The sequence below is a fragment of the Prionailurus bengalensis genome, chromosome D1 (assembly GCF_016509475.1).
Source record: "Prionailurus bengalensis isolate Pbe53 chromosome D1, Fcat_Pben_1.1_paternal_pri, whole genome shotgun sequence".
NCBI lineage: Eukaryota > Metazoa > Chordata > Mammalia > Carnivora > Felidae > Prionailurus > Prionailurus bengalensis.
In genome coordinates, this window is record NC_057346.1 from 11732771 (window position 1) to 11755157 (window position 22387).

The 22387-nt window shown below is 40.8% G+C and overlaps 1 protein-coding gene across 1 annotated transcript in view; it reads right to left on the reverse strand.

Annotated features, from left to right (window-relative positions):
- Positions 1–3481: 3481 nt before the first annotated feature.
- Positions 3482–22387, reverse strand: part of ZW10 (zw10 kinetochore protein) — a 35486-nt gene continuing 16580 nt past the window's right edge. Inside the window, exons 8-16 of the mRNA XM_043579370.1 lie at positions 17561–17724; positions 16804–16986; positions 12225–12463; positions 10164–10235; positions 9396–9565; positions 8191–8321; positions 7358–7489; positions 6353–6555; positions 3482–4086 (exon numbers count right to left, since the gene is read on the reverse strand). Of these exons, the coding sequence (XP_043435305.1) occupies positions 3966–4086; positions 6353–6555; positions 7358–7489; positions 8191–8321; positions 9396–9565; positions 10164–10235; positions 12225–12463; positions 16804–16986; positions 17561–17724 (1415 nt within the window). The 3' untranslated portion in view covers positions 3482–3965. The remainder of the gene's footprint in view (positions 4087–6352; positions 6556–7357; positions 7490–8190; positions 8322–9395; positions 9566–10163; positions 10236–12224; positions 12464–16803; positions 16987–17560; positions 17725–22387) is intronic.

Sequence of the window (22387 nt, forward strand, 5' to 3'; positions counted from 1 at the left end):
TGTTTGTGGGAGCAGGGAGGACGGAGGGGTACAGATGATCAGAGCTGTTGCGTTACCTGGGTGATCATAATTGTTGAAGATGGGTGACGGGTACCTAGGGGTGTAATATTTTCTATACTTTTATAATATGTTCCCCCCCCCCATCTTTTTTTTTGGAAGCTACTAAAACTTTTCCATTTGCTAAGTTTAAAAGGGGGAGGGGAACCACCCAAATCCTTATAATAATGGCCAACACAATCTTACCTTTTCCTGTTACCTTGCTAACCTCCCCACCTCCTACTCTCTCCCCCCTCTCTGCTATTCCTTGAGTTCACCAGGCACGCTTCTCCCACCTTAGGGCTCTGCAAGGGCTGCTCTCTCTGCTTAGAACTACCTGCATCTTGTAGCCACACAGCTTACTTACCCTCTCAAGGAGACGTACTCTGACCACTCTATTTGGAATGGCAGCTCACTCCCCTTTTCCCCCTTCTCTGGATCTCCAGTGGAGTTCACATTTTTCACTCTACATGTATTCTTTACACAGCACTTAAAATCTTCAGACATATTGCCTAATTTACTTTGTTTCTTACCCGTCTTTGTCACTAGAATTTAAATCGCCAGAGGGACAGGGCATTTTTGTTTGGTGGGGGAAGTTGTTCAGTGACTAACTAGGGCGATGCTCGACACACGATAAATGTAAGTGGAATGAACACAGGGAGTTTTAGAACTGCACAGAGGGCTGAGACCAGGGAGGGGGCAGGTGTCTCTCTCTGGTCTTGGTACCAGTCCCCCATGGTGCTCTTCCCCACCAAACAAGAAATCTAGGGCACCTAATTTCTGAGGAGGCGTGAAGAACTCATACATAGCTCATCAGGTTTATTGCCCTCCTCCCAACCTCCAGGCAGATGTTTCATAACTTGGTTTCTAAGGCTATTCCCGGGTTGTATCACGTGCCATCGCAAAATCCTTAACCAAACTCTACATGACAAAGTGAGGAATTCGGTCTAAACTGTATGATCATTGAACAACTCGAAATTGGGGCTTTGTAGCTTTCAGGAGATTTTAGGCTATTAGCACGATGAGTATTTTTAGGAGGAAGTCGTCACAAAACAAATGTTCAAAAATCAAGTCTATGGTTAGGAAGAATGTGGGCACCAACACCCAATTTTAAAGAAAGAGTGCTTTGATAATCTCCAATAGCTTTATCCACTTCCTGCATGTAGAACTATCTCCCTTTACAAGGCAGTTACTCCTATACACAGCTTCACACATCCATGGCACAAAGTAGCTGTGAAGCTGGGGCAAACATCTTTGGGCTGGTTTTCTTATGACAAAACTATGGTGTGTGTGTGTGGGTGTGTGTGTGTGTTTGTGTGTGTGTACACGTCATAACTTTCAGTGGACAAAATCTTGGGAAATCAAATAAGCAACAGAATGAAACCCCAAAAAAGGCTGGGAATCATGGCCTTAAGTGACAGTGTAAGTATCCACCAGCATGGGAAGTCAATTATCCACATCTTCCTTAACAATGGTATTGATCAAATACCGTTTGATCAATTCACAAGCGATCGCTTGGCGACATTTTGCAGCTTACAGGACAGATGCTGTTCAAAGTCTGGATGACCTTCATGGGCTAACCCAGGTCAGGATACAAGCACAGGGCAAAATTTCCACAGACCAGACCTAGCTGCCTTGTGATGCTCGCAGGCATGAGGTGAGAGTGCCATCTGGAGGATCTCCCTTTTAAAGAGAAACCCTTGTGCAAAACTGACCTGGAACAAGTCCCCAACAATTCAGGATCCATGTGGGGACAGAAGCCACTATCAAGTGGATTCAAGCTGTCTGCAGTCTTGCCTTTTTAACAAAAACTTTCCTTTTTCCTAAAAGCCTGGGGACCCTTTTATGAGCTTCATTCTTAGGAGTCATTTGTATAGTTCTGATTGTTATGTGGGAAGAGGTTCCTTCTGGGTGGCCCATGGAGCCCATTAAACGAGTCCTCAAGTTCCCTTCCTCCCATCACCTGCGTGCTCTCTCCAAAAGAAGGTTCTACTCACTTCCAGCTCAGGTTCCCAATCAGAACAGGTACCTTCAAGGTCCCTGCAAGAGCTGCCAGACAACCCCAGCTCCCACGTGCCTGATCAAACGGCTCAGCTCTCACCAAAATGGACATGCACTTCATCATCCACCAACCCCAGCCCTGGCCAGGGAGGAAGATGGACTGTGCCTGCTCTGTGTGCCACGGTCTTCAAACTATTCATGAGGGGACACAGTCCTGACACCGTCTACACATCCTCAGGAGAACTATAATGCAATTTTCTGTGTTATTGAGGAGAGGGAAAGAGTGAGAAGTGCTTTTCAGTTACAAGAGATCCCACCCCCAAATTGCAGTACCTGTCAAGCGACCGTAATAGCTTCTACGAACAAAAGAAATCTGCTATTCTGTGTAATAGTCCTGGGATGCATTTATTTCAGTTCTGTCCTTAGTTCCCCATTCTCTCGACTGCGGAGAAAAAAGACTGCTCCCTGAAATTGTACGAAGTTTCCAAAGCAGGTATTTTTTTCACCTGGGAAAATGGCTCCCTCCTCTCTCAGGAGAGACAACTCCTTTGTTCTCAAAAAACTAACATGGGCTCAGGCCATTCTTTTTTCTGTGAGCTCTCATAGTAGGACCTGCTCAGCATAGACAAACAGCTTATCACTAACCAGCCGATTTCTCTTATTAAGAACAGAAACAGGCTGCTTTCTTATTCATTATCCTGTGACTCTTCTAGTAGGTAAAAGAAACACTACGCAACCAGAATGACGAGGAGCTGCACCAGAAGTGAGGGGGTGAAGGCAGAACACTTGAAGACAGGAGGAAAAAATAATTGTTCTTGTGTGCCAGGAATCAAGGGCTTAAGGCCTCAGGAACCATGCCCAATGGACTGAAAACTTCTTCCAGGCAGCATCTGCTTCAGCAGCACCTAAAAATCACACCCTTCGCCCTCTTTTCATGAGAGGAAACAGTATTTCAGTATGAAGATATATCAAGGACTGCAGAGGCCGAGGAAAACTTTGATAGGATACCTCCATCCAATGGCTGAAAAGAGTTAGAAACAGATGAAGCCGAACTGAAGAATTACCTATGTCCAGCAAATAACGGGCTGGGCTCCAGAGCCCAGAGTTAGATCTCAGGGCATATATACATGCCAAAGGAACATTATCAATTGAAAACCTCTGTCATTTGGTAGGGTACAGAAACAGTAGAGCTTAAGAAGGTGGGAGAAAAAAAAATCCAACCAAGAAAATAGAATTTAGTTGAAATAGCAGAAAGGGTCAAAAACTTATACTGAAAGGAAGTCCTAGGATTTCTAGGCCTTCCAAGAAAGACGCAAGAAGATGATACATCAGGGAGTCCTCTGTGAGGATCATAATTGTCAATAAAAAGAATGGTGTGGAAGACAAGAAAACTTGTTGGTGTCTTTTGTCAAAGCTCACCATGTTATTAAAGACACTCATCCTGAACTCTGAAAAGCATTATTTATTGGAAAGAACTATTAAAGGAAGTCTCCTTAATTCCTCCGAGGACAAACACAGTTCCCGTCTCCCAAAACATACATACCATTTGCTCACAAGTTCTTTACCCTGACTCATGGAATCCCCTGGATTCCCTGATCCAAGACCAGGCCTTACATTCACAACAGACACAGTCCCCAGAAGGCCCAGAAGCAACATGGATTAGTGCTACCCTACAGCGTCTTATCAAAGGAGGATGGCTAGGAAGCCAACAAGTTGAGGTGCTTCACTTGACAGCTTATCTTAACATCCAGTTCTTCAACAAAGCCTCATACAAGCCAGGAGGTAAGGCGTTCTTAGGTGAAATCAGACTTCCACGATATACTTGGTTCACCAAAACTAACAGATGATTCCAAGAAGTCTTTACAGGAGTCATTATGCCAAGAGAGGAATCCAAATAGTCAAAACATGGCTTTCTTGGGAAGATACAGCTATTTAATCTTAGCAAGGGCAGCTGCTCTTCTTTCTGTGTTCTGGAACAAGGCACGGATTAAAGCTTTTACTTCAGTGGAAGAGAATGCAGCTGCCAGGGGCCCCTTTCCATCTGCCCACCTGCAAAATAAAAGACAAAATTCTATTTCCTGTTATGTCTCTGGATAAGCAAGATTTTAAAACTGCTTACTGGATCCCAAATGCTAGTTGGTTTTAAATGGAAGTAAAACAAATGCTGGCATCCTTCCCCTTCTTTCTGGATCCTCCACTCAATCTCTTTAACTCCTGCTTCTTGGCTACATTTTGCTATCAGCACAGTCAGATCAAGAGACCAAGTTAGGAAGGTAAGACTCTTCCTCCTTATTCTATACTAAGTCCTGTTTGAACTTGAGAATTATGGCCACATCCTCACATGGTTACATGGAATCTGGGGATCTGTGACTATTTTAAAAAATGAGCCACAGGCAACAAATTTTAACCAACAAAGGATTGGTGTAAAAAATACACAGTGAACTCCCATGAGTCAATAATGAAATCACAAACAACCTCGTAGAATAAAGGGCAAATGTGAACAGGTCATTTGCTACAACAAAAGAAAAACAAATGATCCATAAAAAGATGCTCAACATCATTAGAATTTAGGGAAATGTAAGTTACAGTGACAACGAACTACCATTTCACACTAACTACAGTAGCAAAAATTCTAAAGTCTGACGATACCAAATACTGGTGAAATCATGAAGCGGCAGGACTTAATAATGAAATATCTGTAAAACAGAACACACTACAGCTCTAAAGACAAACATGCACGCAGCCCTGTACACAGTCATGAGTCAACTTCAAAAAAACCCAATATTGACCGAAAGAAGCAACTTACAGACGCTTCCGTTTACAGAAAGTTCAAACACGAGCAAGCCTAAACTTTATACTGTTCAGAGACACATGCAAAAGTGGCAAAACTATGAAGGAAAGCAAAGGAAACAAGGAAGGAACACAAAATTCGAGACAGTGGCTGCCTGCAGGGACAAACATTTGGAGAGGGGAAACACAGGAGTCTTCGCAGGATCGGTAATATTTTTCTTATATTAGGTAACAGGTACATGAACATTTTACTTGTTTCCTTTTAAGTGTAAATACGTTACATACTGTATTACTTTGTATGTTTATGATTTTAAAGCATTTAATCTACACCATCGGAGGTAGATTCTTCAGTAAAAAAGTGTTCCCAATTAACTACTATCCTCATGCTTACTGAAACCTCTAGGAGAAAAATTCTTCCTAGGCAAAAAAAAAGAAGATACACCAGTATTGTGACTGTTCTCAACACAAAGAATTATTATTAGGCTGCGGCAGCAGAGAAACTTTCTTATCTGCTGCCCTCTGGAGTCTTACCTAAAGACATCTTATTACCCACTAAGGACTTGTAAATAACAAATACATAAAATCTTGTAATAATGAGGTTGGAAGTATTTTGATGTGACTTTTTTCAGGCAGAAATGTCACTTTCTTTGTTTTAGAATGAACAACATATGCTGAGAAAAACTCAGACACATCTGGGGTGACTGGTCTAATACAATGGGGTACCTGTAATACACTAAAGAACCAGGCTAAAACAGGCAGACAAGTAGCTATAAGGATGGGGAGAGACCTTGAGGCCTATTCAGGGATTACCTATGCAAGGTATGCATACTCTGATTATTAATATCTACCAAGACAATAATAAAAGCATCCATGAATGTGTAACTAACCTGTGTCTATCCTTTTTTGTGCAGCATCAATGACCTCTGCATACTAAGTATGATACAATAAAGCATATAGTTACCCCACACAGCAATGTTAACTAATGGTGTTCGGTGTCAGGGGGTGGGAAAAACATCATCTGCTACATTTAAGATAAGATGAATCCTCTCTATGTGTATGATGCTTAATCTCTAAAACCACTGTACTCCTTGCAGAAAAACTGCTGGTCCATCAAACAGTGGATGATGTGGAATATTCCATACAAATAAAAGTCAATTTCTGTTAGCGAATCAAAGCCAATCGTAAAATGCATCCACTGTGGGTTAAAACAGGCAACACTTCCCATCCAGGTGTCAGAAGGTTGTACTTCTTACAAATGAAAGACCATCTGTACAGCATGCCAAACAACATGCTGAAGACTAAAATAGTATGAAACAAGAAGTCTTCATGTTATCAAACAGGAGAAAGTGGTAATGGGGAGCCACACGATTAGAGACCATGGCAAGGCTCCAACTACTGTTACTCAACATGAAACTCTTTCTGAGCAACTGGTTAAGAAACAGAGAAAAGCACTGCTCTCAGTGGCACTCGCACTCTGTAGCTACCTTTGGAGAGACACATGCCTCTGTAAAAGGGTAATACCTACCGATCCCCAATTTCTTGCAGGCTGGCTTGCAACATCATCATCAATTCCTTGAATGGCATCCATTTTGGCACATAGACTGGAACCTCTTCTTGGTATTTCTTGTTCTTGCTTTCTTCAGAGAGAGGTGCAAACACTTGGGGTCCCTCGTCCACCACCGTTTTGCATAAGGAATACAATCTATCACCATCTTCAGTAGAGATGTCCTGGTTTTGCACAGAGGGAACACAAAATAGAATTAGGCCACCTTAGTGGTAAGGAAAGGGCAAATCTTTAGTGCATGCTGTTTAAGCGGTCAGCTGCAGCAAGTTGTTTTCCAAGCAATTTAGCACACCTTATTAGACATGAGATTTCATCAGCTCTGACAATACTCCTGAAGCTAGAATGACACAAAGTATGTTTCAACACATTGTCAATAATTTAGTGTGCCTGCATGAAAGAGCCCATTTATCCAGAAGAATGTTGTACTGCTTGCTGAAAAGCAGGGGATATTTTTATAAACAAGGATTCAGTCAATCAATGCTTTGGAGACATCAACTGGCAGAGCCTGGGCCCCTTGCCTGTAAACTCACGTATATAATCTCTACTACCACAGTGCGCTGGAAAAGGGGCTCCTGCGGAAGGCTGCGTTTCTCTTTACTAAGTTACTGAGTTCACTTGCAAATTAAATAAATACATAACTTCATACTTTACAATACATCTAAGGGCTACCCAGTTTCCGGCCTCTTTGTTCATAATCTACACAGATGCTACATGGAGAAGCAGGATCGTCCTACTCTTAGGTACGCGTAAAGGAGAGACATTAGCTAGTCACCGGCAAAACAGAATGAAGGCAAAACTAAAAAAAAAAAAAATAACCCTATAATGAGTTAGACAGGAAACATGAACAATTTCTTCTACCATCTATGCTGACTGAAAATGAGATACCAACATCATTTGCTTAGAACAGCAATAATCAGAGACAGGAATTGCCATCTCAGGCCTGGTGAGGCATCTAACGGTCCTTACCTCGAGAGCAGTGATTCTGCCAATGATCTCAGAAACTGCTGTATTGAGTAAAGTCCCCATAGCCTTACAATATATATTCACTGGCAGGACATCCTGCCACACAATTCCAAGTCTCTTCAGCTGGTGTAGAACCTGTCAGGAGGATACAGCTGTTGACACGAAAGAGAGACTGTCGCAACTCCTATTTTCTACATTCACGTGCATCATTTGTGTGTGTTTAGCAGAAGAGGCGTTATGAGAAGGGGAGGTAAAGTGATCACAAATATCAGCTTCTTGACTATTAAACCCTAGTGGATATCCCTGCTCGATGAAAAGCAGAACTTAAGCTGAGGATGGGAAAACCACTGTGAGAAGCTAAACCAGGAGCACGGAGAAATGTACAAAATTGTGGAATTATAATATATTGTACACCTGAAACTGATATAACACTGCATGATCATTTTTACTTCAATAAATAAAATAAATACATAAAAACCATTTGCTCATTTAAAAAAAAGGATAAATCATGTAGGAGAGAGGGGCACTGAGGTAAAAGCTAGTATTTCAAATTTCCCAAACTCAAGTTCATGGGTCAAAACCTTGCCATGACAGACTTATTAATAACTAGTCACCTTACTGGGTGGATGGAAAGATAGCCTGCTGCTGGCTTGGTGGAGCAAGGAAAGGGCAAGTCTGTAAACATTCCTGTTGAAGGTATCCATATTTTCCACTGGGGGGGGGGCGTGGGGATTAATAGAGCTAACTGCTACACGTTCTTTGGTTGTGGGGGAGCAGGGATGGGGGGCTCATGTACAAAAGGAGTACAAATCGCAGCGCCAGGAGCAGCTGCCCACCTGCCGGACTGCTTTACTTGCTGCAGAATAATTCTCTTCGTCGTCCATGTTGGAAAAGTTTCTAGCACTAGATAATCTTTCCAGAAGTTCTCCTTTCTGTGCCCGCATCTGGGCCAGGAAACACTCTGTCCCTGGGGTGGAAAAACAGAATAGAGAATTGCCACTGTTGTCCAGTTACACAGTACAAAGCCAGGGTGGAAGGAGAGAGACAAGCATGAATCACGCATCAGCCTGCTCATTTGAAAACAACTGCTTGCAAGATAACATCATAAAGCTGCTGTGAGGTCACCAGAAATGATAGCTTCTAACACATCAGCCAGTGCCAGTAAACCCAATCTCAGGATAATGTCTTTCCCCATAGTCTGTCCAGGGTCAGATAAGAAACGTCACTTACTCAAGAGCAGCAGCTACTTATTTTTTGACTACATCAACACCACCTAAGGGGAAAGTCAGGAAGTAAAAAACTAAGTGAATCATATGGGTCCTCTGCTTTTCTTAGGCTATCATTATGGTAAACATATTGACTTCTTCCACATTTCATTTCTTTTCATTTTTTTTTTTTAACGTTTATTTATTTATTGTTGAGACAGAGAGAGACAGAGCATGAACGGGGGAGGGTCAGAGAAAGGGAGTCACAGAATCTGAAACAGGCTCCAGGCTCTGAGCTGTCAGCACAGAGCCCGATGCGGGGCTCGAACTCACGGACCACGAGATCATGACCTGAGCCCAAGTCGGCCGCTTAACCAACTGAGCCACCCAGGTGCCCCTCTTTTCATTTTTAATAACCCCAAGTAAAGCTAGGTGGAAGAGCGGGGAGCTATCTTGAGGTTTTGCAAAAGAACAGGCACTTACGTTAGTAAGCTCTTACCAACAATGCTAAAAGAATTATCACAATACAAATCTTATTATGTGTCACTCTACTGACATGACTCTGATTTGGCAAATTCACCGCACACCAGCAATGCAGTTTGGAACTCTGATGTACCATGAAGTCGTGTCATGGAAAAGTAACACTTCCACAAAGACTGCATTCACTTTAGCAAATTAAGTGATGGGGAACAACTGCTAACGAAATGCTCTCCCACTTTCCAATACAGCTCAGGACCACCACCTAATTTCTAGCTGCCTTGTTCATGAATTACAAAGATACTAGGTTGAGGGACTGCATAATCAATACGATTTCCTGAACTTAAGGATTCTGTTACCAAGCCTCCTGAAGCCAGGGACCAGATCCACGAAAGTGGTAGTGCCATCACAAAGAATGGGGGCGAGACGCAGTCTGAACTGATGTCCGAGGGTCAGTAGGTGGTGAGCAATGTACATACAGTTGTTGTGGTGAATGGCGGCCAACTGGGGCAGTTTTTGAAGGTTCTCCCTATGCCAGGAAGGAGGGGTAGAAAAAGAAAGAAATCAAAGTTACTGGGATTGAGGTGGAGGAAATGTTACTTCTCTTCGAGGTACTTTAAAGGTACTTCGAGGCTTTAATAACTGTCTCCTGTACAACTGCATAACAAGATGCGGCCTCATCACCCTGACCCTGTTCAGAGTGACAGCGTCCCGCCTGAGTGCAGCCTGATCCAGTAAGACTATCCCAGGGAGTAACAAAAAAGAGCGAGCCAGGGAATCCAGTGTTGACCTGTGTCGACTCTGTATGTAAACCTAGCACAGCTGTATATAATAATTCCCTTGAAGGACTCACCTGCCCTTCCTCCAAATTCCTTTTTCATCTATGTAATGAAGCACTAAACTCTTTTCTAATGCTCTAGTTTTCAAATTGGCTACAGTTTAGAGTCACCTGGGAAATTTTTAAATATATAGATGTTTAGACTTTTATTAACAAATGACCAATATTCTTTAAACATGTTTTTTTTTTTTAATGGCTTACTGCATTTAATTGTGAATTTTAGTAACCAAAATATTTTTGGTGGAAATATAAAATGACTGGTTTTAGTCCAACTTACGGGGGCACTTACTTGTGATATGTTGGCACGACATCATGGAACAAATGGAAGATATTCCTCACTGAGTAGAAAAGCTGAACAGCACTAATAAAAAACAGTTTCAATAGAAATGCATAAGGATAGTGGCAATGAGAAAAGAAAATTCAGGTCAAGTGCACATTAGTCATCACCTAAACACCTGCCTTGGTCACTGCAGAACACACCATTAATCTAGATGCAAATATATTCTCAACCAGTGTTTACTAACTAGATTGCAGTTGTAAAAACCTTGATCTGCTAATAATTTCAAGAAGAACAGCATTAACCCAAAGCCTCTTTCCCATTATCAATCTGCCGGTACCCAGACCATCCCTTCAGTAACAAATGGAGCTAAGCCTCAAGCAAATGTCACCTACTCACGGACGCACTCTGCAAAGGGCAAGGTGTCCATAAAGGCATTCACTTGTTCTCTTAGAATCAGTCTGACTGTCAGCTTTCACCTTTTCTCCTTCTTACTCCAATGCAAGGAGATGAATCAACATTTCTAGGACAGAATCCAACCTCAAATTTTTTTTGCCCTTTAAATCTGGCCTTAGAATACCTAAAGATTATTAATAAAATGCACTTGAGCAAATATAAAGTCTAATACGGCTTACTTCCACATAAGAATATCTTAAACTATGTACCTTGAATACAAAGGAATTCCACAAATATTTAGAAAAACAAGTCATGGTTCCTACACCCCAAAACACGGTTACTACTCGATTACTACAATGACCTGATGAAGTTATGTCATTTCATTTTTGCCCCATGTGTTGCTATTCAAGGTTTGGTAATGGGGAAGTGAGTTGTAATGGAGTTGTGTTTCTGTATGTCCTGTTTAAAACCATTTCTTTTAGAGGAAGCAGTGAGTACACAGACACTCATTGTTTATAGTGTTCTGTATTATCAAAAAACTTAGGAAACACTGCCTTGCAGCTCTAACTTCTGGTTAGTATATTTCATTCATGTGACAGCCATGTGACAAAATAGTTACTCCAAAATTTATTTTGCCAAAAGAGTATGTACTTTTCGTTTGTATTTTTCTTCCTACTTATATTTAGAACCAGATGGACCTGTGAACATCACAATTCATTGAAGTCATGGAAATATCTTAGTCAACATGTTCTTTCTAGAGCAGAATAAAATCAAAGGGTCTGTTTGCACGTGGAGATAAGAAGGAACACTCTGGAAGCCCACCTGAGATACGGTGTGGCTGAGGCAGGCCCTAACCAGGACTGTTCTCTCCCGTGAGGAGGAGATAAGGCGCCACTACCCACAGACAAACTAGGAGGCTTCTGCCAGTCTGCTCCGCAGCTCGGGCTCCAGCATGCCGCGTCCTCCTCCATTTAGTAAGAGAGGAGCTCGCGGAGCAGAAAGAGTTCGGTATGAGATGCGGACTCGAGGGTGAGGCACCCCGAATATGGTGTACGTTAAGAGAAATCACCTACAAAGGGTAAAATGAGATCTTCGAACATTCCATGCTTTTCCTTCTACCTTGGCCTTCCAACACACTACTACTGCACTAAAAACAAACATTTAAAGTGTAAATTAATTATAATTAGGGCCTGGATTTCACAAAAGGCAAAACGAATGTTCGGCTAAAAGGCCAGGGCAGGCTGGAGCAGATGGCATAACTACCACTGCTACCACCACCGTCGGTAATAACAGACGTTTGAGTATTGATGATTTTTCAGATAGTATTCGAAGTTCCCTGCAAGTGCTTCCTCACGTAACATCATTCAACTCAAATAAAAAGTAACAAATTAAACAAAAGTTAAAGAGTTTTTTGTAAAAAAGTGATTAACAACTTTAATGTCAAAGAAACTCCATTCATCCATCCATGCACACTCTTCCATTTCCTAGATATGCTGTAAGAAGCATGCGTCATTACAAATAAAAGTTAATTATCGATATAGGTCTCTGTGTTACACTGTTTTTCCAGGAAAAAAAAAAAACGCTAATGAGAGAGGAAAACCCAAAGATAATTTTCTTAATAAACGTCTAGTTTAGATACGCATTTAACCAAGTCACTGCCATTTTCAGAACTCTTACCATTGATCACTGCTGGTTGTGGCCTCTAGTAAAGTCTGATAGGCGAGTTCCATTAACTGCTTCACAGACTCACTGATGCGGCACGTGGGCAAAGAAAAGGAATGTTGGTCCAATGTATTTTCAGGCTCTAAATTCACCACCTCGTTGTACTGAGTTGTGGACATTTTCTGTACTGCTGACTTGTCATCCTTCTGAGGACTGGGTAAGTCTGGCACACTTATCTTAGAATCAGCAGTAATCTAAGATTGAAACATAAAACACAGAAAAAGCATTGTCCTCAGAACAATTCAAACGAAAGCATCAGAGAAGGGCAACGTGGTTGCTTGCACGATGATACAGTTGTAGCTCTACAGGGGCTCCCGGGTGGCTCAGTCGGTTAAGCATCCAATGTTGGTTTCCACTCAGGTCATGATCTCAAGGTTTGAGGGATCAATCCCTGCATCAGGCTCTATGCTGACAGTGCAGAGCCTGCTTGGGATGATCTCTCTCCTTCTCTCTCTGCCCCTCCCGTTTGTGCACTCTCTCTCTCAAAATAAATAAATAAACATTTTTAAAAATAATAATAATAAAGCTGTGGCTCTACAGTAATCAAAGGATTTGAGGAAATACAGCAGTATTTTAATGACTACTCAATCTTGGGTGAGAGCATGTCATAAGAAATAAAGAATCTCCTTTCCTATGCAATTCTTCCATTTCTTCTGTGTATTCTTAATCTTGGTGGAAAGAGCAAAGCTCTGAAACTGGCCCAAGATTTCAGGTAAATGAAAGGACCTTAAAAAATCATCTTTCTCAGGGGCACCTGGGTGGCTCAGTCTGTTGGGCATCTGACTTTGGCTCAGGCTGTGATCTCACAGTCCATGAGTTCGGGCCCCGCATTCGGCTCTGTGCTGACAGCTCAGAGCCTGCAGCTTGCTTCGGATTCTATCTCTCTTTCTCTCTGCCCCTCCCCTGCTCATGCTCTGTCTCTCTCTATCACAAAAATAAGTAAAAACATTTAAAAAAAAATTTTTTTTAAGTCATCTTTCTCAGAGGCACCGGGATGGCTCAGTCTGTTAAGTATCCGACCCGGCTCAGGTCATGATTTTGCAATTCATCAGTTCGAGCTCCGCATCAGGCTCGCTGCTGTCAGCACAGAGCCTGCTTTGGATCCTCTGTCCCCCTCTCTCTTGCCCCTCCCTCACTCTCGCTCACTCTCTCTCTCTCTCCCCCCAAAATAAAAATAAATATATATTTTTTAAAAATCATCTTTCTCAGACTAAACTATTAGATTATTGCAGACCTGTATAATTTTGTGTTCCGTTGTCTGAAATCATTTCCACCAAGAACACGTGTTGGCTTAGTCAAAGAAATAACCCATTCAGGCTAGCATATCCTCCGGTAAACAAAACAAAACAAAGCTTCCCTAACATTTATACAGAATGAAAATTCCTAGTCTCATCAAGACTAAATGAAAGAGCACTAGGCTGCTAGTCTGGAAACATCAGTAACATTTTTTTACCCTAACTTTTAACAAAGTCATTTAACCTCTCTGGACCTCAATTTTCTCATTGTAAAATGAAGGAATTATACGCAATAAGGGTCTTCAAACCCTGCTTCCCAAAGATGCCACAGGGGCCAAAACATAATGAAGTCCCACGGCAAGAGCAGCGGTCCTGCTCCACACACGCTGGGTTTCCACACCGCGCTGCTCACAGGAAAAGCTCTGAGTCTCATACAAACGTTTAAACACCAATTGTGCCCTCCTAATCTATACACCGGTATATAATAATATCTACCTCAGAGGGCGATAATGAAGTTTAAATGAGAATACAAATGTCAGGGAACTTGCAGTCAAATTTATGACTAAGATCAGAAAGAAGAAAAATATAATTATAAAGATGATTTAAAAATGCTGATGTTTGTCTGAAAAATAATGGGCCCAAAATACACAGGACTCAAAAAAAACGCTGACTTCTTGAGGAGAGTGAGAGAACCCCAGACGGAAGTATGGAAGATCTAATCTGGTAAACGGTCAGGTCGAAATGTTCAAACAGAACCGACGTCAGCAACAAAATGCATCTTTGGGGAAAATAGTGGGTACACACAAGCAGTTGTCTAGAGACAATTTAGATGAAGCCCATGAAAGGCAATTAAGCTGAAAATGGTTTTTAGAAAAAGAAAGAGGATCTTTTTAAAGTTGGGCAGCTTAGAAGATCTAATCCCACGGCCTAGATGCCCAGGGAAAGAACCAGGATAGACTCTAGACCAGTGGTTCACAGGTAGGGACACTTTTGCCCTCAGGGGAACATCCGGCAATGTCTGGAGACATTTTTCGAGTCACAACGGGGAGACAGGCATCTAGTGGACAGAGGCTACTACTAAGCATCCTACAAAAGAGCCCCCCACAGCAAAGAATGACCTGGTCCCAAATGTCAACAGTGCCACTACTGAGAAACCCTGACCTAGAGGAAGCCACCACTAGGATTTGAGTTCCTGAAGATAATGCAATCTTTTTAAAAATTTTTTAAATGTTTATTTATTTCTGAGAGAGAGAGAGAGAGAGAGATTCAGAGTATGAGTGGGGGAGGGGCAGAGAGAGAGAAGGAGGCACAGAATCCGAAGCAGGCTCCAGGCTCTGAGCTGTCAGTAGAGAGACTGACTCGGGGCTCAAACTCACAAACCGTGAGATACCTGAGCCGAAGTTGGCTGCTTAACCAACTAAGCCACCCAGGCGCCCTGAAGATAATGCAGTCTTACGGGATGTCAGAACGAGCTGAGTAGGGAGCTCAGAGATCAGCTGGTTCACTTCTGTCACATGACAGAAGAGGAAAATGAGGTCCAACAAGGTTAAAAGATTTAGCCTGGAGTCACAGAGCAATCCACTGACAATCCTATTTACATCAAGGAGTTAGGAGACAGGAAAGTGGGACACATATTAACACATTTGCCAAATATTTACTGAGCACTAAGTACACAGTACCATGTGCGGGTATCTTCTTGATGTTGGAGATACAGCAGTAGTCAGAAGAGGGGGGAGGGGAAAAAAAAGTCCACATGGAGCTAATTTTCTAGAGAGAAAAAAAACAATAAATAATTCATACAGAATGTTTGTTGATAATAAGAAATACGAAGAAAAATAAAGAAGGAAAGGGTGTAGGAATAGGAGGAAGTTACAATTTTAAGACTTGCCAGGAAATGGACCAAGTCATGTAGGTATCTATGGTAAAAATGTTCCCAGGGGTACCTGGGTGGCTCAGTCGGTTAAGTGATCGTAAGTCGGTTAAGCTCAGGTCGTGATCTCGCAGTCCGTGAGTTCGAGCCCCGCGTCAGGCTCTGTGCTGACAGCTCAGAGCCTAGAGCCTGCTTCTGTCTCCTTCTCTCTCTGTCTCTTTCTCTCAAAAATAAACATTAAAAAAAAAAAAAAAAAGATTTAAAAAATGTCCCCAGCAGAGGGAACAAGAGATTCAAAGGCTCTGCCACAAGCGGGCCCAACACATCCAGGTAACAGCAAGGAGTCCAGCAGTCGGATGCTGTGGTGACTGAAAAGTAACAGGAGACGGGGAGAGAGAGGTAATGTCAGGGCAAACCCTGTACGATCTTGGAGGCGGCTGTGAGACTACAGGATCTCATTCTATAGGAGATGGGAAGCCACTGGGTTTGGGGCAGGAGTTACATAATCAAGTGATATTTATGTAAAAAAGTAAATAAGACCCCACAGCACAGTTCCTGGGACCGAGTGAATTGCAGCTCCTTAACAGTCCAAAATACCTCAAAGTGTATTAAAATCTGTGCACCTCTAATGGCTAATTAACTGTTTTTCTCAGTGGACACACTAAGTGGACTACCCCCAAGGAAAAGGGAGGATGGTAAAAGGAGAAACAGAGGGGGGGAGAGCCTAATCCCTAACACTGTGACAGGAGAAAACTGGCTGAGGAATTTTCCATTAAGGGACTACTTTCATTTATGTTTTACTTTAATCTAAGTAATACCTTCCAATTACCAAATATTATTTTATATGTGTAAAATATGAAAAAAAAACAGAAAAGAAAATACACAAAATTACCCAGGGTCACAGGGGTAAATTACCCCTTTATGCAAATTAAAGAGTCCACTGACTGCGGATAATTGTCGATGCCCTAAAAAGATTCTATCTTTTTTGTTTGTTTTATTATCTTGACTTCAAAACTAGGGCCGCTAGTAGCCTCACAGATGAAGTCAACATGTTCACAATAGAGTATAATCTCTGGACATAATGAAGCCCAATTACATGTGTCACAAAATTGTGTACTAAAATCTCAAGTAATAAAGTTAAGAAAAATCTACATAGGTTGATATACTGTCTAATTTCAACAAAGGTAATTAATCTACACGGGCTTTTCCATGTATACAATGCTTTCGGGTGCACTACTTATTTGGGCCTCACAGCATTCCATGAGAGGGGCAGAGAGCAGGACCACTTGAAAGATGAGAACTAATGTCAGAAGATGAGTAACTTCTCCCAGGGAGCTCAGCAACTGTCGTGCTCTGTTCCACTCTGCCAAATTTCTCTCAAAAATGAGCGGCTTCCTAAACACAATGTAATACAAGATAGCCCCAGTACCTTCACAGTGTTGTGGATTTCAGAGGTCATTAGATTTCTAGCTGCCACGATCACATCCTGACATTTCTTGTTAGCAAAATGAGAATTGATGTTACGGGCATATTTCAGCAAATCAGTAGTATCTCCTTTTAAAAACCTCATCTCCTTTAGGGCATTTTCAAATTCTTCAGTGGACTGTATGATCTGAGAAAGAGAGACATGGGGAAAAAAGAATTATATACACATATTCCATTCCAATATTAAAATTTCAAATCCAATGTACAAAAAATAACAAGGACAGGCTGGTCATTTAAGTTGTAGAGCAGACCAGCACTTAGCAGGTATACATATATTATATATTTTTCCAGCCTTAAATTCACTAAGAATAGTACCTTCAATATAAATTTCTTACTCTACTTAGTAAAAGAGCAAAGATCTCTGAAACAAATACACTTATTTTAGTGTTCATGGAAACACTAAAAAGAAGCAAAAAGGTACAGTGTCGCAAAAGAGCTACTAGAGCTGATACAAGTATAAAAGAACAATTGTTTTTCAAAAGTATCTCACTAAAGAAAATATACCTAAAAAGAAAACCTACTTCCCAGTCGAAAGGTAGAAAGCCCGGAGAGAAATGAAGTAACAGGAAAAGCTGCTTCCACCTCCTATTATAATTTCCTTAAAGATGTCTCTGAAGAGCAAAAAGTCTCTAAGGAATTACAAAAGACACCGACAGGCACCTACGGTCTCTGAAAACCTTGTGTGACGTCTCTGTACTTACCTCCTCGTACTGCTGTAACTTGCTGCTATTAGTTGGGATAGAATAAACCAAACAGTTTTTAATGAGGCACTCAGACAAGTCTTCCCAGATCATGTCACCGAGCAGCTCAGCCAATATGATCTCAGATGGTTTTTCATTTTCTAGATCAGTATCAAGAGGTAAATCTGCATCATAAGAAAAAGTTTTAAACAAGAAGCCACTCACAGTCCAGATTATTCTCAAGTTCCCTCGTTTTCTAGAATTCTTTCATTTTAGGATGAGGGGGAAGAAAACAGCACAGATAATCCTACAGCCATCTCAACTGCCTACGTGGGACACAGCATGGCATACAATTATTACTTTACTTTCATTGCTCAACTGGACAGTCTGCACTGTATTACTGCCTGTACTCCACAACAGTAAAGTATTCAGCCATCTACATTATACAGTAACCATCTACTGCTAATCTACTGATCTGATTACATGACAAGCACTCAGAAGTTCTGCGTATCAAGTTGAAACTCATTTAGAATAAAATCCCAGGCCTTTAATAATGAATAAACATCCTCTGTCATCTCTGCCTAGGATCTGCGTGCTTGTCCTAAGTAAAATATCAGCAAATGCCTTACATTACAGCATACTATCTATCTACCCTAGCAGACAGAATACCTCAATACCCTTCTGAAGTGTATCGTGGGGGTTTTAATGGGGTTATATTTAAAATAAACTATTAATTAATTAAATGATAGTGAAGAATCAGGGACCAATGTAGAGAGAAGAGGAACCAGAAAAGAGACCAGCTATTTTTAACCTAGTTCTGATTCACCAAGGAAGACCTTAGGGGATAAGAACCTTAAAAGAAAGTGAGCATATTATCTTAGAGCCTTGAGAACCTAAAGTCTAGGCCTGTACTGCCCAATATGATAGCCACCAGCCACACTTTGCTGCTGAGCACCTGAATGGTGGTGTGACTGAGGAACTAATTTTTTTTTTTTAATTGATTTCAATTTCAGCTTAAAAATGGAAGCAAAGGTGTGTCATTATAAAGGGGTCGCCCAGAGCAGCCTGTGGCAAGAGCAAAGTGCAGTATCTTGATTGTGGGGGTGGCTACGTGGATCCACACGTGATAAGACGGCACAGAACTATACACACATACAAATGACTGCAGGTAAAACCGGTGAAATGTGAATCAGCTCTGTGAATCGGACCACAGTCAATTTGCTGGTTTTGATATTGTACTACAGGTATACAAGATGTTAACACCGGGGAAGATGGCGGAAGGGGACATGGGACCTCTGAACATTGTTTGAACAAAAATTTTAAAGTTAAAAAAAAAAGTGTAGTTTTCTATTAAACACAACTTCGTTGTTTTGCTAAGACTTCATTTCACTTGAACCATTGCGCCGCGTCAGCTATTGTCACACTTGCTGTGTCTGTGGCGGGCACACGGATCCCCTCCAGCACCGCACACACACATGACCAATCCACTTGGTGTAAACAGATTCATTCCATTCCAATTATTTGTTGACTATGCACCAATGTAACACCGTAATGTTTATCTGAATATTTATGCATACAGCACAAGTTGCAATGATACCTATATAAATTGTAAAAGGCAATTAAGTCAAAATAACTATTTTAATTATGACATAATTATTTCTCTAAGTTTAAAGGAGATAACTATGGACAAGGTATACTACCGATGCAGGATTAAGTGAAGATGCAAAAGCCAATAGAATCATTGGAACAGTAAAGGGAAAACAAAGAGAGACTGGAGAAAATACGTCACAAATTTCACAATAAATGGTAACTGCAATTCACTAACACAAAGCAAAACAAACGAACCTGCTTTTTTTTGAAGATAATAAAACAGACAAGAGACATTTTCAGCAAATATCATAAATATTTCACCACACTATTAAAAAGTACTCTATTCTTATTTTACTTAGTTTTTTATTAGGAAAGGGTACTGAATTTTGTCATAATGTTTTCCATATCTAATGATATAATCCCTTTTAATATGCTGATATAATAAACTGGTTGATAGGTTTCTTATGCTAAACTACCTTTGCACTCCTAGAATAAACAATGTGTCCTTTTTAACAGTACTGTTGGCTTTAACTTACTATATTTTGTAAATGTTTGCATTTATAAGCCAAAAGTAAAATCATTTTATAGGGTTTTCTCTATGTGTAAACTATCACAAAATGTACATTTTCGTATTACGTTTATGCTGGCTTTTAAAAAATTAAGTAGGACATAATCATCTTTTTCTATTGACCAAAAGGGCTTGATTAACACAGGCATTATCTATAATATGAAGAATCCACAGAATTTTTAGCCATAAACTTTCTGTGCCTGATGGTAGCCTTTTTAGTGGCAAGTCTTTAACAATCTTTCAAATTTCTTCTATAGTTATTTGTATGTTCAGAGTTTCTGCTCCTTGGTAGAAATCTGTAGTTGACATTTTCTAGAAAATCATCACGGCAAAAGCAAAACTTGCTTATTATGACAAGCCCCAAACCACCAAGGTTTATAAAGAAAAAGCCAAATCTTCCCTCTCCATATCCACAAGCTTCTCTCTCCACGCCCAAGTGACCAACGTTAAGTTTGGTTTGTCTTCTTCCTCCCTTACATTCATACTACATATATTTATATATGAGTTGCCAAATACACACACATATATATGAATCAAACACACACACACACACACACACACACACATCTGAATTGCCAAATGCACACACACACTTGAAATGGACTGAATTGTACAGAACTGTATACTCTCCCCGCTGATAATTCATATGTTGAAGCCTTAACCCCCAATGTGACTGGATTTGGAGATAGGGTCTGGCCTTAAAGAGGTAATTAAGGTTAAATGAGGTCATAAGGGAGGGGTTCTCATCCAGTATGACTAGTGGCCTTATAAGAAGAGAAGAAACACCAGGATGCACACTTACACAGGACAGACCGGTAAGAGGCTGTCTGCAAGGTAGGGAGACAGGGCTCAGGAGAAACCAAATCTGCTAATACCTTGATCTTGGAACTTCTGGCCTCCAAAACTGGGAGAAAATTAATTTCTGTTGTTCAGGCCACACAGCCTGTGGCACTATGTTAGCAAACTAACACAATCCTCACATAAGGGACTGCTTTCTTTTCTATAAATTGGGTTCATGCCAACAACAACAAAAAAGGATTCATGCCATAGATTTTACACTTAACTTTTTTATGACTTCAAAGTAGACCATGGCCATCTCTTAAGTCAACATATCTAGGTCTCCTTCATTTCTTTTTCATGGCTACATAATGCACCAGTATGGCTCAACCATTCCTCAAACGATGGGTGCACAGTCCAGTCTGCAAGTATATAATACTACTCACACACACAAAGATATAACCGATTGATATCACTTCCGTAAAGAATTAAAAATTGAAATACAGGGGATGCATTTTTTGGATTTTACTATACATATACTATAATAGAGCTTCGTAATATTTTACAAAGTACTCCAAAAAGCAATGAAGGAGACTACTTTTCCACTTTCTTGTCAGAAGTGTTTTACACAGACCTTTTAATGTCAGCCCTACAGATGAAAGTTCTACCTTGGTGGTGTGATTTCCGTCCCCCCACTAGGGAGATTAAGCAACACATTTTTTTATGTTTATTATCAAATTGCACCTTTTCTTCCATGAATTGCCTATTCATATTTTTTGCCTATTTTTCTATTATTATGTTTTCTTTTTCTCTGGAAAAAAGTCCTTATACTAACACCTTGTCTGCCAAACCTATTGCAAGGACTTTCCCCCAACCCACTACTGTCTTTTGACTTTGTTTATGTTATTGTTTACCACACAGAACTTAACATTTGTATGTAGTCAAATTCGTCCATCCTTTCCTTTATGCATTCTGAGCGTCCTCAGACTATTCACATCTCCTAAATTTTCTTCCAACGTTTTTATTGGTTTTGGTTTTTTTCATAAAGGGCTTTAATTCATCTGGAATTTACATCTGTGCGGAGCATGAAGCAGGAATCTAACTTTGTTTTACTGCACAGATAGCCAATTTTGCTAGCACCATTATTAAATGAACTATCTATAGTCCCACAAAACTGAAACGTGACTTTGATCAAACAGCAAGTTCTCATTTATTCTTGGCTCTACTTCTGGACTCTTTTTTATTCCACTGATTTCCTCGTACCAAGAACACAGTTTTAAATTTAAAATTCTCCCACTAATGTTTTTTAAATCATTATTGGCAATCCTCCAAACTATTTTTTTTTTAATGTTTATTTCTTTTTGAGAGAGAGAGAGAGAAAGAGTGTGCACAAGCAGGGGCGATACAGAGAGAGGGAGACAGAGGATCCGAAGCAGGATCCATGCTGACAGGAGAGTACCTTGATGTGGGGCTCAAACTCACAAACCATGAGACGGTGACCTGAGCCAAAGTCAAATGTTTAACCGACTGAGCCACCCAGGCGCCCCCAAATCTATTTATTTTTTAATTTTTTTAATGTTTATTTATTTTTGAGAAAGAGAAAGAGAGAGAGAGAGCATGAGCAGGGGAAGGGCAGAGAGAGAGGGGGAGACACAGAATCTGAAGCAGGTTCCAGGCTTTGAGCTGTTAGCACAGAGCCCAACGTGGGGCTCGAACTCAAACCATGAGACCTTGACCTGAGCTGAAGTCGGCCGCTTAATCGACTGCGCCACCCAGGCACCCCCAAATCTATTTTTGATGTAAGCTTTAGAATTTGTTGAGTTTGAAAACATATAATGGGTATTTGACTGGAAATGTATTAAATTTATACATTATTTGGAATGAACTGACAATTTTATGAGGCAATCTTCTAA